Below are 17,929 nucleotides of genomic sequence, written 5' to 3' on the forward strand. Positions count from 1 at the left end.
AATAGAGGAAGAGTCACACCTGTGCCAACTATCAAATGCCACTCAGCACTAATTGCATTAACCAGGATGCTGATCTGTAGCCTCCAATCCCTTAGTAATTCAAGTGCTTATCTTGATGCTTTATAAATTATTAGTGTACCTGTCCCTACCTCTTCAGTCAATGTGTTCCATATATCAACCTTCTTTGTAAAAATGTTCTTTCTCAGATCCCCACTAAACTTCTTCCCCATTCATCCTTTGCAAGAAATTGACACTTCTGCATTAATTACCATCTCCTGTCATTGGATAATTTATAACAAACAATTTTTCCCCCAAGTCATACTCTGTCAAAACTATTTTTTTTTAAAAAGAGAAAAATTTTTGCACGAGTCAGTTCACTTACATTTTCATGACATTTATACTGTATATGACAAACAATGGACTCGACGCCAATCCTTGACGTACGCCACTAATTACCATCTACCTGACAGAAAACACCCTTCTGCCTTCTAAATCAAGCCAATTTTGCATTCTATATGTCCTAATCATTAGGATCAGACTGGAATATTTTCTAAACTCCAGAATCGAATTAATACAACACTACTGTGTGGAAGAATATTCTAGAATTAAGATGGGAATGCTACTAAGATAAATTTCAGTCATCATTCAGAAGTCTTAGAATTTACCCTTCAGAATTACTTTGATGTTACTATTTAGTAATGAATGAAGAACAAGAAATCTACTCACCACACATACTCCATAATGAATGTGTGCAGCAGTTACCACTGTGGTCAATATGATAAGGAGATAATATTCATTGTCATGTAGGGTACCAGAGATCACAAAGAGTACACCCACAGCCAAAGGCAAGAGAAGGCAGCTGAGGGGCTGACAGCGTGTGTTACTCATCTGGCAAACTATGAGCTTGCACTAAAAGCAGAAAGAAAAAGCAAATTACATTATGTTGTGTTTCTGCAAAAAAAGAGGAAAAAACCTCTTTATAATCCACCCAACCTCTGAATACTTCGATTTTCAAGTGATTTGAAAATGGACAGGATCACATCCACTGGTAGGATCTATTAGTGGAATTTTAAGTCTGTATAAGGTTAATAAATGTCTTTCTGATTGTGTAGGGTCTACACATTGATATTGAAGCTGCTGTACAGCACACGGGTACTGTGTAATCTAGATTTAAAAACAAATACAAGTTTAAAGTAGAACAACATTTCTCACGTTCGCATATAGTATACATGTTTTACACAATTGGGGGGGGAGACAGTAACCAACATTCAACTCTGATATCACTGGACAGCAATTTTTTCCCCCAGAAGTGTTGTATCCTCAGAATTTTTTTGTAGTTAAGATAGAATGCTTGAAGCTGAATGCAAATATAATTTCAGATTACTTGTATCATGTAGGAATTTGGAGAAAAAGAATTTAACTTTAATTGAATACAATGCATTTAATTGCAAAACTGTGCTAAGCTAAAATGTTTTGTTGATGATTTTCATTTGTACTCGGTGTCTGAGGCTTCTCACTTAAGTGTCTAACAATAATCAACCAGCATTGCTGGATTTCGTTGTCCTGATACTGTTTATCTACAACCGTACACATGGTGGAACCTTTCACCGTGCTCATCACATGCCCCACAACTTGCAGGGAAGATGTCGAAATGGGAACACAGAAAATTAAGCTTTAGTGCCATTTTGTACTTCATGGTTTTTTATGCTTAAAGCATGTTGTCAATCAGCTGCATGTAGTTTGCTATTCTGTAGTTGCCAATAAAATTTTCAACAACTTCCTTGAGTGCCTTCCATGCAATTTTCTCTGGTCCCACTATTGATGACCCGTTTGACTGTGGACCAACAAAAATTCCTTCCTTAATCTTGGCATTAGTTATTCTGATAAATATTTGTCTCAAAAATTGAAATCCTTCACGAAAATCTTTGCATGTGGTGACAGCAGATTCCATCCGTGCAGTCTTGAACACAATAATTCTGCTTTTGCCTTTGACAAACCCAAGTCTCTGACTAGGTCAGATTGAGTTATGAGATGAGGCTCACTTGACATTAAAGGTTCAAAATCTGTATCAAATCAGAATTGGTGTTGTTTTCTATTATCATGTGGCACAGGCTAAATCTCCCTTAACGGCTAAAGGGAGATTGGAATAGTCAATGGATTTCTTGTTTTTAGCAGAGAAACCATACACACCGGTCAGACAGAAGTAGCAGCCTGTCACATGATCCTTCTGCTCTGGCCATATCATTGGGATTGATTTCTGAGTACCTCCAAGCCATACTCGAAGATCGAAAGCAACAAATGTGAGGAGCCCAGGCTTTGTCTTGGTCGCCAATTTTACACCCAAAATAGAGCTCATAGACTTTCTTATTAAGAGGAGTAGTGCTCCCTCTTTGAGATTTAAGTGCATACTCACCACAAATATAACAAAGTATCACAGCTGTGGTAACACTGGTGAGGCATTTTGCTATCACATATACTCCTGACTATACAATTACTTTATTATAATAAGTACACACAATATGCTATGCACATAGTGCATGCACATCAACTGATCACAAACCGATATACATTTAAACACAATTCGTAGAACTGTTTCTATGTGATGCTTTTATAGTCTTTCTTAAACTGGTCCTGCCATGCAGCATCTGCCCTTCCTATGCAGGCCCAACCATTCCCGGACAAGATAGAAACTTTTCAGCTTACATTGTGTGCAACATTTTAATTGACTTGAATTTTGAATTGAAATAACAAATACAGGCTATTACAAAAAAAAGTGCATGGCAAGGAAATTTCATGGTGATTTTCATGTTCAGCAGCCCAAAATCCATAAGATACACCCAAAAGTATTCAGGAAAATCTTTGTTGTCCATGCTTTTTATGATGTCAGTCTCATATATAAAGTGACACTGCTCTTTAAAGGTAACACCAACAGACAGCATTATTGCTAAGAGTGAAAACTGACAAGTAGAAGACTGAAGGACAATGAGATCATACTAGAAGCTAAAAGCACGTAAAGGTTAGATTGAGATAAGTTACTTTTGAAACAAAGCTTGAAGTCCAGGACTTTGACAGTACTTTGGCACATAGGAAGTAATAGGGAGTTTGGGAAAGACAGACACAGGTTTGTGAGGTAACCTGCGTGCATGAGAAAAGGAGAGATTAAAGTTGGGACAGCAATTTGTAAGAAGTTGCTCAAAGTGTTTGAGGAGTAAGGCAAAATAGATCGAAGGAGATACACAAGGATCAAATGTTAAACATCACTTTCTTTGGTCAACAAAACATGTGATGACTGGTAACTTAGTGGACATAATCATCAAAAAGCAGTTGGTGAATAAGGTTTGATCAGATTGGTAAATTAGCGGAAAAATCAGTAAGAAACCCTAGATGCAAGATCATGGTTAAACTGGAGATTGGATAAAGGGAATGAAGTCACAGAAGCAACTGAATGAATAGCCAGTGTTAGTGCCAGGACTAGAACAGGTCAATTAAGACAACAGCTTGCAGTAGATAACAGATGTCAGTGTTATATTTATAATTCTGAATGATCCCAGAATTGTAAATAGAAGGATCAGATAGGGGCTACATGGACATGGAGAAATTTCACAAATTCACCAACATGAGTTAGTAAGTCAGCCATAATGTTAGATCTTACCATAATACAGGTTGAGTACCCATTACCTGAAATGTTGCAGGCCAGAAGTGTTTGGATTTTTTTGGATTTCGGAATATATAATACGATAGCTTAGGCTCGCCACCATTTCCAACTCGCTACTGGTAAGCAATCTTTGTCTTAGACTTGTTCATCGCATATATGAACAGTAAAAATTATTACATACCATTAATATAATGAAAATATAGTGTGTGCAGGGTGACAAAAGCAGCATTTAGAAAACTTGCTCAGGTGCTACATTTTCTTCTGTGACATTTTGACAATTTAATGCTGAGCCTCTTATTTTATTTATTGAGAATCAGCCCTTCCGCTGCCCTGCTCATCAATCCCCCAATTTAATCTTAGCCTAATCACAGGGCAAATTACAATGACCAATTTACCTACTAACTGGTACACCTTTGGACTGTGGGAGGAAACCCATGTGGTCATGAGGAAAACATATAAACTCCTTACATACAGCAGAAATTGAACCCAGATTGCTAGTACTGTAAATCATTGTGCTAACCACTATGTTACCGTGCCACCCCAATCTTAAATTAAATTCCTTACACTTTTGCAACCAGTCTGCTGAATATTCTCAATTACCTTCAATTTTCAGTTTGACGAAATAGATCTTTGCTTGCTTCATGATCAGCATAATGTTAAGCTGTGTATGTTTACTCCAACACTGACAAATCCAGTCTTTCAATACATGATCAGGATTTTTCATTTAATGCACAGTATTTCTATTTCTCATTAACATCATCACATGTGAGATGACTTCTCAAAATTATCTGTGGTGTGCAGAGACCTGTGCATCATTTTGGAACCTTCCCAGAGTCTTATGCAATTTTCCATTTGTGATGTTGACAAAGTTATTGTCTACAAAAGGCATTTTATCATAAATTGCTTTACCATGCAATATAGCACAAAGCTCCCGATATCTCAAGGTTTAGCTCAAGACAGAACTCCCACTCAAGGAAAACTTTATAAAACTTCTTTTTTACCACTTAAAAAAAATTCAGATTTTGGATAAAGGGTACTCAACCTGTACTACAAAACGTTTACTGTAATATTACGAAATGCTGACTTACCGTAATATTAGAAAATGCTGTCCCAACTAAAAAATATAAAATTCTTGGATGTTTCTCTAGAACATCATATGGTGATATACGGACCCAAAGTAGACAGAGACTGAAGAGTAATACTGGTGAAACGAATGGAAGCATGGCTTCATAGAAAGAGTGTTGCTTCAATGTGCCAGACCGATATGCCCTAAAAATTAAGAAAACCAGAGTTAAGCGAAATATTGCAACATTGTCATAGTTATTGTCTACAAAAGGCATTTTATCATAAATTCCTTCCCCATGCAATATAGCACAAAGCACTTGAAATATCTCAAGGAAAAGTTTAAAACTTTTTTTTTAAAAAAGGGTCATACTTTACTTTGCAAATCTTAATTTTCCATGAAATCTCCTTTGAGTATGCTCAATAGTTTGGCTAAGTTTGTATCCAGAAATAGTTTATAATATTAGCAAAACAACATTATGTCAGTTATGTATCATCATTGTGCTTCACTTCAGATCTATTTTGCATTAGTTCTTAATCAATTGAACTGACCTTGATTTCTTACATCCTTCACTTGCATAAGTAAAAATCTTTACATTATATCTCTGTCTAAATGTGCAATGTGAAATCATAGTAATTTACAATAATTTATAATAAATAGAACAGTCAATGTAACATAGAATACACTCAAATCAACGTGAGTTATTCGGTCTGATGGCCTGGTGGAAGATGCTGTCCCGGAACCTATTGGTCCTGGCTTTTATGCTGTGGTACCATTTCCCGGTTTGTAGCAGCTAGAATAGATTGTGGTTGGGGTGACTCGGGTACCCGATGATCCTTCGGGCCCTTATTACACACCTGTCTTTCTAACTGTAATGAATCATGGGAAGTTCACAACTAGTGATCTGCTGGGCTGTCTGCAACCCTCTCTGCAGAATCCTGAGATTGGCAGGGGGGGGGGTACAGTTTCCATACCAGATAATGATGCAGCCAGTCAGGATGCTCTCAATTGTGCCCTTTAGAAAGTTCTTAGGATTTGGGGGCCCATACCAAACTTCCTCAACCCTGAGGTGAAAGAGGCACTGTTGTGCCTTTTCACCGCACAGCTGGTGTGTACAGACCACATGAGGTCCTCAGTGACTTGGATACCAAGGAACTTAAAAGCTGTTTGCCCTCTCAACCCCAGTTCTGTAATGTAATGCTATAATTAAAGTGTTATCTTCCCAGCCAATGCAAAACGCTTTTGTTATCACTAAGTCCTTTACTGTATAGATACACGCAGATCTTATGCTCTTAACTTCTGAGACTATTTGAAATGGAGACTGATAATAAATAGAAAATCTTTACTGACTGGTATTCATGCATGACCATCTTATCAGTGTGAACTTGTAAATCTGGTAATCTTTGACTTGTAAATCTTTCACATATTATTTTTAAGGTAACTTTTTTATTCTTTACTTCTCTTCTAATATTTGTATATCTGTGCACTTACAACATTACTGTGACACTAATTTCCTTTGGGATCTATAAAGTATCTATCTACCCACTTAATTACAAAATATTAAAATATTAGCTTTGAAAGTAATCAACAATTTACTTAAAATAATCTCAAATGGAAAATAATTCAAATCAAACTTACTTGAAAACATTGTACAAACTCACAGGAAATGTGACAATAAAGGCACAACCTACAAAGCAAATTAATTCATCTTTAAGCATTAGTACAAATTCATTCAATTGCAAACATTTTCATTCCAACTCAAATTTAGTAACATTTAACCAAATTCCATATCGAAAGAACCAGATGTTCTGATTGAGATGACAATGAGTAGGGGAGATTTACAAGGATGTTGCCTGGATTGGGGAGCATGCCTTATGAGAACTGGTTGAGTGAACTTGGTCTTTTCTCCTTGGAGTGACGGAGGATGAGAGGTGACCTGATAGAGGTGTATAAGACGATGAGAGGCATTGATGGTGTGGATAGCCAGAGGCTTTTTCCCTAGGGCTGAAATGGTTGCCACAAGAGGACACAGGTTTAAGGTGCTGGGGAGCAGGTACAGAGGAGATGTCAGGGGTAAGTTTTTTTTAAACTCAGAAAGTGATGAGTGCATGGAATGGGCTGCCGGCAATGGTGGTGGAGGCAGATACGATTGGGTCTTCTAAGAGGCTTTTAGATAGGTACATGGAGCTTAGTAAAATAGAGGGCTATAGGTAAGCCTAATAATTTCTATGGTAGGGATGTATTCAGCACAACTTTGTGGGCCGAAGGGCCTGTATTCTGCTGTAGGTTTTCTATGTTTCTATCTAATGAAACATCAATGATCTCTTGTGCCCAGCCACAGACATTATGTGTCTCTCTATAATACATTGGATAAGAATTGAAGCTGGACATCATCTTTACTTTTAACATTTCCATTTACAATTATGTCAAGAAGTCCAATGTTGTGGTAATGAGGTGGTAGGATTTTCCATTACTTCGACTATTATATCCCTATGATGGACATAGACCCAACATGCATACCGCAGATCATTCAATTTCAATATCCAAATCCTACCTACATGTATAGAGGTATCACAATATCACGTTATTTTGTCCTTTAGCTGTTTGAATTTCTTAAACCTTGTTTGCTTAATCAGTACTTGACTTTGAGAAACTAATAGGAATATAAACATAGTTTAAGGATCTTATGGATGCACTTACAAGATCCAAAAGTAAACAGCTTGACTGGATTTAGAATACCTAAAGTTTTCATAACTTCTAGCTGCTTGCACTCTTTAACCATCACCCACATTTACTGTAACTACGTGAACCATTGCAACATCTTTTTCACTTGGGAATGTCGAGTCAAGCAAAACACAATCAAGTGTGCCCAGCTGACAGCAATCAATCCTAAATTATTGCCTCAAAATGGCTTCAATTTGCAATCATTGCAAATCTGATGATGCACCAGCCTTGTCCAAGACAAGGAGGCAAGGAAGGAATGTTGTGGGGCAAAGGGCAACAGTCTAGGTACCATGCCAGCATGATTGAAACATTGCCATGTGTGCAGCCGTATCAGAACCTGGTCTTTGGCATACACCTCAACAAGTGGGCCTCATATACCCCCTCCACACTTGATCACGTTCCTTGATGGGCTTTATAGACAACTCAGCATTTGAGGAACAGGATGCCAGGATCAATGGCCCACACTATGTCATCATTTGGAGCAATGTATCTTTCCACCACTTGCAATGACAGACCAGTTTAAGGTTCGTGCATGGAATTCCTTCCACCATACTTGCCATTCCTTAACCCTATTAAGGAGATTTTCTTCCTAAAGATGAAGTCTATGACAAGCATCCTTAGGACCAAATGCCACTGATGGACTCCTTGACTGAAGCTTGTTGATAATCACTGTGTTTGACTGCCAGGGCTGGGTACTACTGTACTGCCCAGTGGCACACCCTGAAATAAAATTTCATTACCTCATCATGAACTAACAACAATATGCCTAATTACATCCTTTTCAATTCTTTACCAGATGAAATGGTGAAGGTTTGGAATGGGAAAGCAGGACAGCTCCACTATGTCAAATGTTGAAAAGTCCTCGATAGAGTGGATGTGAAGATGTTTCCTTTGATGGAGGAGTCTAAGACCAGAGGACACAGCCTCAGAATAGAGGGACATCCTTTTAGAGATTGAGGCTCAGAGGGAAAATGGATCAGCCATAATGAACTGGTGGAGTAACCTCAATGGGCCAAATGGCCTAATTCTGCTCCTGTATCTTATGGTTATAAATATAATCTCACTCCCTACGTGTTACCCAAAAACAAAGGGAACATGAATTCATACATTTCCATCACTCTGCCCTATCTTTTCAATGCACACAAAAATTAAAAGGTAATTAAATGCATAGAACACTGGTCTTCATAAACTCCCTTAGTATAGGGTTCCAAAATGAAAATAGATAGGTAAACAAAAGTCCGACATTTTCATTAAATCCACTTGCAACAGAGTTTTATAAAGGTTTCACAATAAAAATATTTATAACATACCTCCTGTGCCTTAAACTGAAATCACTATGAGGAAAACTGCATATGTAAATCTTTGTCTTTTTATATAAACCAAGATACACAATAAATAGTTAAAGGAAGGTACATACTCAATATCATGGTAGTAAAGAGATCTCTGTACTGGAAATTGAGGAAGATGGGTCCATACCAAGCTTCAACTCCAACAATAGCAGTTATAATGTATACAATTGAAATGGTCTGCAACAAAATTAGAGGAAGGTTTTTGTTACTATTTGAGAGCAATCTCATCTCTGGTTTGTATACAAAATTGCATGCAACAGCTACACAACATCCACATTATTTGACAATGAACAACTGACAATTATTGTTAACCGTTTCTACATATTCTGTAAATGATTTTATCTTTCCTACGCAGCAAGGTCTCAACTGTTAAAAACTATATACAACGCTGAACACAGAACTGTGCATTTAAAAGAGGTACCAGCAAACATCATTAACAGTTGCATCTAAAAATGAAATAATTTTCAATGGCCCAGTCAATTCAGAATTATGATGATATATAATCCTGAAAGAGGCAATGACATGCCCATCACATCCATGCTGGTGACTTCCTAATACTTGGCTTGTGGTCATGTAGATACAGTAGCATCTACACTTTGAGACTGAAGCGTGCAAGGATCCCTATCCCTTTCTGACACCTTTCTACAAGAGCACCATCAAGAGTGCCCTGTCTGGCTGCATCATTGCATGGTACAGAAGATGCAGGTATCCTACAGAGGATAGTGAAAAAACACTGAAAGAATCATCAGAGGTCTCCCTGTGCCCAAAAGCTATTCGAAGTCAGGTGTTCCAATCAATAAGATGAAACTGGAGGTGTGGGTTGCAGAGGTGCTCTGCCCTATAAAAAGGACAAACGAAGTCAGGCTACTGACAGAGCCTGCTCTTCTCAAGATCGACCTGTTTATGCCTTATTCAAAACAACTTTCAGAGGATCTTAGGAGAAGAATTGTAGGACTATATGAAGCTGGAAAAGGTTACAAAAGCATTTCTAAAAACCTGAGTGTTCATCAGTCCACAGAAAGAGAAACTGCCTACAAATGGAGGAAACTCAGTACTGTTGTTACTCCCCCTACGAGCGGGCATCCTGCAGAGATCACACCAAGAGCACAACATGCAATGCTGAAGGAGGTGGAAAGACACTCAAGGGGAGCAGCAAAAGACATGCAGATATCTCTAGAGCTTGCTAAAATCTCTGTTCATGTGCCCACTATAAGAAAAACACTAAACAGGAATGGTGTTCTTGAAGGACACCACGGAGAAAACACTCTGCTCTCCAAAAAAAAACATAAACAAACATTGCTGCACATCTCAAGTTTGCAGAAGACCACCTGGATGTTCTACAAAGCTTCTGGGACAATGCTCTGTGGACAGATGAGACAGAAGTTGAACTTCCTGGCAGAAACGTACATTGCTATGTTTGTAGGAAAAAGGGCACTGCACACCAACACCAGAACCTCATTCAAACACAAACTACACTGCAGATGCTGTGGTCAAATCAACACGTACAAACACGCTGGATGAATCAGGATGAAGGGTCTCAGCCCGAAACATTGACTGCTTGTTTCCACAGATGCTGCCCGACCTGCTGAGTAGAACCTCATTCAAACTGTGAGGCATGGTGGAAGAAGCATCGTGGATTGCAGACTGCTTACAATCATTGAGGGAACAATTAATTCAAAATTGCATCAAGACATTTTACAGAAGAATGTCAAAGTAGCAGTCCATCACCTAAAGCTTAATAGAAGTTGATAATGCAACAAGACAGTGATCCAAAAGACAAGAGTAAATCAACAACACAATGGTTCAAAGAGAAGAAAATTTGTGTTTTGGAACAGCAGAATCAAAATCCTGGCCTTAAACCTATAGAAATGTCATGGAAGAACCTGAAGCAAGCAGTTCATGCAAAGAAGCCCACCAACATCCCAGAGGTGAAGCAATTTTGTAAGGAAGAATGGCCTAAAATTCCGCCAAGCCAATGTGCAGACTGATCAACAGTTACCAGAAATGTTTAGTTGAAATTACTGCTGTACAAGGGAGTCACATGAGTAACTGAAAGCAAAAATTCACATACATTTTCCAACAAATACATGTAATTTTGGATCATTTTTCTCAATTAATAAATGAACAAGTTTAATGTTTTTATGTTATTTATTTAATTGGGTTCTCTTCATCTAGTGTTATGACTTAAATGAAGACCTGATCACATTTTAGGTCATATTTATGCAGAAATAGAGAAAATTCTACAGGGTTCACAAACATTCTTGCACCACTGAATTTCCTTATCGTACAGAATAAGGAAACTTTACTGAACACATTTGAAAATTCTATCCCATCTAGTTCTTTTACAGTATGGGAGTCCCAGTCAATATGTGGAAAGTTAAAAATCACCTACTATAACAATCTTATGTTTCTTGCAATAGTCCGCAACCTCTTTACCAATTTGTTCCTCGAAATCCCTCAGACTGTTGGGCAGTCTGCAATGTAGCCTATTAATGTGGACATGCCTTTCTTATTTCTCAGTTCCACCCGTAGCATCTCACTATACAAGTTCTCCAGTCTGTTCTGAATGGTCACTGCCGTGACATTTTCCCTGACTAGTAATGCCACCCCTCCTCCATTAACCCCTTCTGCTCTGTCATGTTTAAAACAACTGCTATTGAGCTGTCAGTCCTGCCCCTCCTGCAACTAAGTCTCACTAATGGGTACAATATCACAATTCCAGGTGTTGATCCATGCCCTGAGCTCATCTGCCTTTCCTACAATAGTTCTTGCATTGAAATTTATGCAGCTCAGGGTATTAGTTACACCATGCTGAACCTTTTGGTTCTTGACTTTGTCTGAGGTCTTAACAACATGTCTCCACAACCTCTCTACTAACTGTTCTGGCAAAAGTCTAGACAATCTACCCTCAGCCCTGACATCGTCATTGTAATTCTCTTCTGTATCCTCCACTGCTATTGTCACCTCTATGCATGCAACTTTCTAATCTCGGCCTTAATGATTTACTCATTACAGCACTCTCAAAGCAGGAGCATTCGACCTATCAGACAATAAAGAATCAATTATGCCTTCTTAATCACTTTATCAATCTAATTATCTTCAGGAATTTATTAAAAGATGCCTCTGCTCGTAGTTTCCTCATTTATTTTATATTTTCCTATACTATATGCCTTCTCAAAAGATATTACCTCATACTTCTCCGCACTGAATTCCATTTACCAATTTTGTGTCCACCTAATCAGCTCACTGGTTTTCTTCCTCACTCTCAACAACAACTGTCAAGGTTGGTATCAGAAAGCACCTTAATTATTAGGACCTTAAGTCCTGATCATTTATATACATCATGAAAAGCAAATGCCTCACATTTAAGCCTTTCTGGCATAAAATTCCTGAATATAACTGCTTTCTAAATGAACTATTTTTTAAAAACAATTTGCCACCATCTTTTGAAACACACAGTTTTGTAATTTCTTTCAACAATCTGCCATTTGGGACTTCAAACACTATCAAAACTGAGTGATCTTACTTCAATCAATATAAACTAGCCTCTCAAAAAAAATTCCAATGAAAGGCAGATATGACATTTTGTTCACAAATCTATGTTGACTGTCCAAATCATATATCATGGAAATGGACCATTTGCCCCAACTTGACAATACTGATTGTGTTACCCAGCAAGCAAGTCCCATCTGTCTGCATTTGGCCCTCTCAACTCAAGAAGGCAACATCAATCAAGGACCACCATCACCCAGGACTTGCCCTTTTCTCATTGCTACCAACAAGCCAGTGGTACAGGAGCCTGAAGACACACACTCAAAACATTTAGCTGGGAACAGCTTCCTCCCAGTCATCAGATTTTTGAATAGACACTACCTCACTATTTATTTTGCTCTCTTTTGGCACTACTTAATTTAATAAGATTCTTATAGTAATTTATAGTTTTTCAAATTATTATGCATTGCTCTGCTACAGATTTGTCGACATATCTGTATTTGTATTTGTCGACATACATCAGTGATATTAAACCTGATTCTGAACTCTCCTATCCATGTACTTATTTAGATGGCTTTTAAATATTGGTAGTGTGCCCATCACAACCATTGCTTCTGGCAGCTTATTCCAAATACGCACCATTCTTTGCGTGAAGAAGCCACCCCTCATGTCCCTTTAAAATCTTTCACCTCTGATCATAAGCCTATGCCCTCATTTATGGCACCCCCTTGGGGAACCAAAATCCTATGCAATACTCTAAATGCAGCCTCACCAAGGTCACATACTGCAACACAGTCACCAATGCCCAGAATCGCTGCCCTGTCTGAAGGCCAGGATGCCAAACACCTTCTCTACCAGTGATGCCACTTTCAGTGAACTATGCACTTGTACTCTGTTCCATAACACTGATCACCCAAAATGCAATACCTCACATTTATCTGGATTGAAAGTAATTTGACAATCCTCAACCCACCCGCATCTGCCAGTCTGTGTCCTTTAAAATGCCAATTTACACTTGCCTTTAGTTATTTTGCCTCAACAATTTGCCCACTAATGTCAGACCAACAAATCTGCAAGTGCTTAGTTTATTCCAATGTGCTGCTTAAACAAAGAAATCGCATCAGCATCGCACCAGTGATCAAAGAGCAATGAAAAATTATAGTCAAGTTTTGCAATAGTACCCCATTTCATTCAGGAGTCTGCATCAAGATGGCGGCGCGACGACGCAGGGCGCAGCGGCCACTCCAGTAAGGAATATCCGTTATCTGTAAGTAGGGGCCGTGCACAATCCTGATTTGATTGAGACGGATGTGTGAAGCACGGAGGAACATCTGGCGAAACTTCTGACATGCCTGTGCTGCTGACGCTGCTACTGAGCGATCGGAGAGATCTCCAGGGGGGAAGGCCCCGAATCCTCGGCTTTGCCTGTTGCTTGGTGGCCGGGGCCGGGGTTGAAGCACTCGGCAGAGATGGTGCTCGGTGCTCGGTGTCGGAGGGCTGGTCGGAGGCACGAAGTTGTCGGAAGTTTTCGGACGGACTCACAGTTGGCTGTGCTCGGGTGCTTCCAGAGGCTGCATCGGGAAGTTTTGCCACGTTGGAGGTTTCTTCCTTCTGCCATCTGCGTGAGATGATGGGCTATCTGGGACTTTGAGACTTTTTTTTTTACCGTGCCCATGGTCTGCTCTTATCAAATTATGGTATTGCTTTGCACTGTTGTAACTGTATGTTATAATTATGTGGTTTTTTGGTCAGTTAGTCTTGGTCTGTCTTGTGTTTATGTGATATCATACTGGAGGAACATTGAATTTCCCCTTGGGGATGAATAAAGTATCTATCTATCTATCTATCTATCTTATCCTTCATTAAAGGACAAGGCAATTTAAACCCAAACATCAGGTAAGTCTTATAAAATACTCTGTTACAGCATTTAATTTCTTTGCAATGTATTGATGCTGAGTAGTTCATGAAAAGGCAATTATTTCTTTTAAGAATCAAAAATTTCCTGTCAGAGAAATAATGAAGATACAGATAAGCAAACATTTAATGGTGATAAAATAATGATGAGAGAATGAATTTGGATTAGAGCAGTTCCCGATTCACACGGGGACATGGGCTGACAAGAGCATGTTTTTGTAGTTGCATTACTCAAAACAAAATCAGCAGCTTGACTCATGGCATGAGTAGGCTGCAAGTTAAAAAAATAACAGGACTATCATCACTATGGTTGAGGAGAATAAGTTACCTATCTTATACCCAAATGTTTGAGAAGCAAGATCACAGTCGCAAGAAACTGCCAGATCAGTTCTGCTCCACGTTGTTTCAGCTGAACAGTAAGTTAAAATTAACAGGGAAATGAGAGATCAGAAACCTGACCATCCACAACTTAGCCCAAGATAAACTGATCACATTGGAACTAGCAATGTAGGCTTGAGTGACAAATTAATAAAGAACCCCAATACAAATGTCCTATCTATAAATAAAGGAGCATGGCCTAGGTAGCAAAATCAGGAACTGATTACTTGCACACAACAATATACAAATTAGAAACTAACAAAAAAGCAGAAGGTAGTATTGCTATTGGAAGAGTCAGCCTGGTCCGTTGAACTCAAAAGTGCTTTTGTAAATGTAGCTTCTATATTCAGAATTTAAGTGAAAAGCAGTGGATTTGTGTGTGGAATATATCAAGAGATCAATAAAAGTGGTTGGAGTAATGTTAACAGAGTACAATGCAGAAGTCTTAGGCACATGTAAAAATAAAACATTATAAGCACAGATGCTTACAAAAATAATGAAAGGAGAAGTTTCTAAATATCAAAACATACTATAAAGAACAGTAGACAGTAAAAAAAAACTAAATCAAATCAATATTTGGTATGACCAGCCTTTGCCTTAAAAACTGTATCAATTCTCTAAGGTACACTGTCATGCAGTTTTATAAGAAAATCATCACTGGTTAAGATGGCGCTGGTGATGCACAGGCACTACTTGACAGTAGCAAACAAAACTACTACTAATCAAAATTTTTATCTGGCAAACAATCACTACAATCAATAGCCTGTCAATTACCTTTCGGAGTTAAGCTTTTGAACCACCTGTACAACCAGGTATTTTTGAGGTGCAAACTGAAATCTCAAAGGCACAGGACAGTTGCGGTACGGCATACACAGGCTGAATCAAGGCAACAGGGCCAGGACCCAGACCCGGGCCCAAGAGCAGCGAATGAGTCGATGTCTGGCCATTGCTGGAGCAGACTTGGATTCAATGCAGCAGGACTGAGTGAGGTGAGGCACAGTCAAGGGAGCAGGGCCCAGGTCTAAAGTCCCAAGGCTAGATCCATTTAAGCGCTAGGAAAGGTTGGGGTAGAGGCCAAATCTTGGTGGCAAAGTGTATCAAAGCACCAGGACCTGGGTCAGACAGAGAAGAACAGCCCAAAGTTCGAATGATTTAAGTGGTGGGCCAGATTGAAAAGATCAGGATGTTGGGGCTGGCCAGTTCAGCTCCCTGCTCCATGGGGTTTACTCATCTCTGCTCTGAACTGTGACTGTAAGCCTGCAACTAACGGGCTTCTGAATTGGCTACAGTGATGATTGTCTTTGTGGCTATGCACTCACTTTCATGAACTTCAAATTTGAATGTTAGTTGCTTATTTTTATTGTTTGCATGATTTGTTTTTTTTCTTCTGCACATCGGGTGTTTGACAGTCTTTTCTTTTATGGGTTTTATTGGGTGTCTTTGTTTTGTGGTGGTCTGTAAAGAGAGAAATCTCAAGGTTGTTTATAGCATATACACTATGATATAAATGTACTTTGTTTTGTTCGGTAGGTTGTTTCACACACCTTGAAGAACTTGCCACATTTCTTCTGCAGACTTTGGCTGTCTCATTTGCTTCTACTTCTCCAGATAATCCCAGACAACCTCGATGATGTTGAGATCCTTGTTCGTCTTTTTCGCTGAAGATAGTTCTTTATGACCTCAGCTGTGTATCTGGGGTCATTGCCCTGCAGCAGAATGAAGTCAGGACAGAACAGATGCCTCCCCGATGGCATTATGCGATGAATGAGAATCTGCTTGTACTTCTCAGCACTGAGAATTCCATTAATTCTGACCTGATCACCAGCTCCATTTTCAGAAATGTAGCCCCTAACCCGCAGGAAACTTCCACCCTGCTTCACTGTTAGCTACAGGCACTCAACCATGTAAGCACTCCCAACTCTTCTACAGACAAACTGCCTCCTGGTTAAGCCAAATGTTTCAAATTTTGACTCATCAGTCCAGAGCACTTGCTGCCATTGTTCAGCACCTGAGTCCTTATGTCTTTAGAGTGTAGGTGAGTCTCTTAGCTTCGTTTCCACTTCAGAAGCATGGCTTTTTGGCAGCAACTCTTTTATAAAGTTCACTTCTGACAAGACTTCCCAGACTGTAGAGGGGTGTACCAGGGTTCCAGTTGTTTCTGTGAGTTCAGTACTGAGAGCAGTGCTAGACTTCTTCCAATTTAGACAGGGCGTCAGTTTGATGCATCTCTCCTCTGCTGCAGTTTCCGTAGCCGACCACTGTGCTTCTGGTCCTCAAACTTGCGTGGTTCTCTGTACTTCCTCAGAAGAGCTCAGGCAGCACATCTTGAAACTTCTATCTTCTGCAAAATTTCTGCTTCAGGGAGACATTGTTGATGCAGGATGACCACCTTGTGTCTTTCCATGGTGTAAGAATTGATGATTTGAAGGTTAAACTGTAACATCTGCCTCACCATCTTTTAATTTGGCTGTCCTTCACCCATTTTTGCTTCAGTTAATCAGTTTAGTTCATTCAACTCATTATGTCGTTGATCATTAGTTCAAAGGTTAAAAAACATTATCAAGTTACGTATGGATTATACAACCTTGAGATTCATCTCCTTCGCCACAAAACATAGAAACTCAAAGGATTCCTTAAAAAGGACAAACACACAATGTGCAGAAAAAAAATCAAATCATACAAACAATAAAAGCTAGCGAATAGCATTCAGAACCACAGACACAAAGCCCAGAATACCAGGAGCAGACCACATCCTCAGTTCAGCACAGAGCCAAGTAAACGTCATGAAGCATGGAACAGCCCACAGCCTCAAGTTCAGTGCAGTGCCAAGTAAACATCATGGTGTAGAGTGCAGAACCCTCACCTCCGGTCCTGAAATCATGCCTTTTCAATCCATCTGACGAGGCATTTCAAATCAAACTAAACTAACATAGGATTGTTCTCTGTACTAGGACCTGGTGTAAATGCTCTGGGCCTGGACCCTGCCACTACTTCTCAGCTCATATGTGCCCTTTCCAAATCAGTCTGGCACTTAGACTGATCAAACCTCACTCTTGGTTTAGGTGGACAGGCCTTGAATTTGCCTTTCCTCCAATGTTGACTTTGCTCTGCTTGCCCCCAATTTGACTGAGCATTGCCTTCGCCTGCCCTTCATTGTTTGCAGTGATCATTTACCATAAATTTTATAAGAAAAAGTGTTATTAAATTATTTAGTTGTATTCTTTGTTTTGTTTGCTGCCAGTAAGTAGAATGTTTGGAAATCTAAAATTTGCTCTTTCTACTGACACACTAATGCAAAAGACAGACAAACATCTGAAACAAAATTCATATTAAAAAAAATCTAGGTATCCAAGA

The 17,929-nt window shown here is 39.1% G+C and overlaps 1 protein-coding gene across 2 annotated transcripts in view; it reads right to left on the minus strand.

The window, feature by feature from the left end:
• The window catches only part of selenoi (selenoprotein I), a 65,193-nt gene that overhangs the window by 1,276 nt on the left and 45,988 nt on the right, over window positions 1–17,929 (minus strand). For both annotated transcript variants that reach the window (XM_073057045.1, XM_073057044.1), the window contains 4 exons: window positions 8,860–8,968; window positions 6,357–6,405; window positions 4,744–4,924; window positions 727–909 (listed from right to left, as the gene is read on the minus strand). In XM_073057045.1, coding sequence (XP_072913146.1) covers window positions 727–909; window positions 4,744–4,924; window positions 6,357–6,405; window positions 8,860–8,968 — 522 coding nt within the window. The remainder of the gene's footprint in view (window positions 1–726; window positions 910–4,743; window positions 4,925–6,356; window positions 6,406–8,859; window positions 8,969–17,929) is intronic.

This window comes from Hemitrygon akajei, chromosome 9 (genome assembly GCF_048418815.1).
Source record: "Hemitrygon akajei chromosome 9, sHemAka1.3, whole genome shotgun sequence".
Classification (NCBI taxonomy): Eukaryota; Metazoa; Chordata; class Chondrichthyes; order Myliobatiformes; family Dasyatidae; genus Hemitrygon; species Hemitrygon akajei.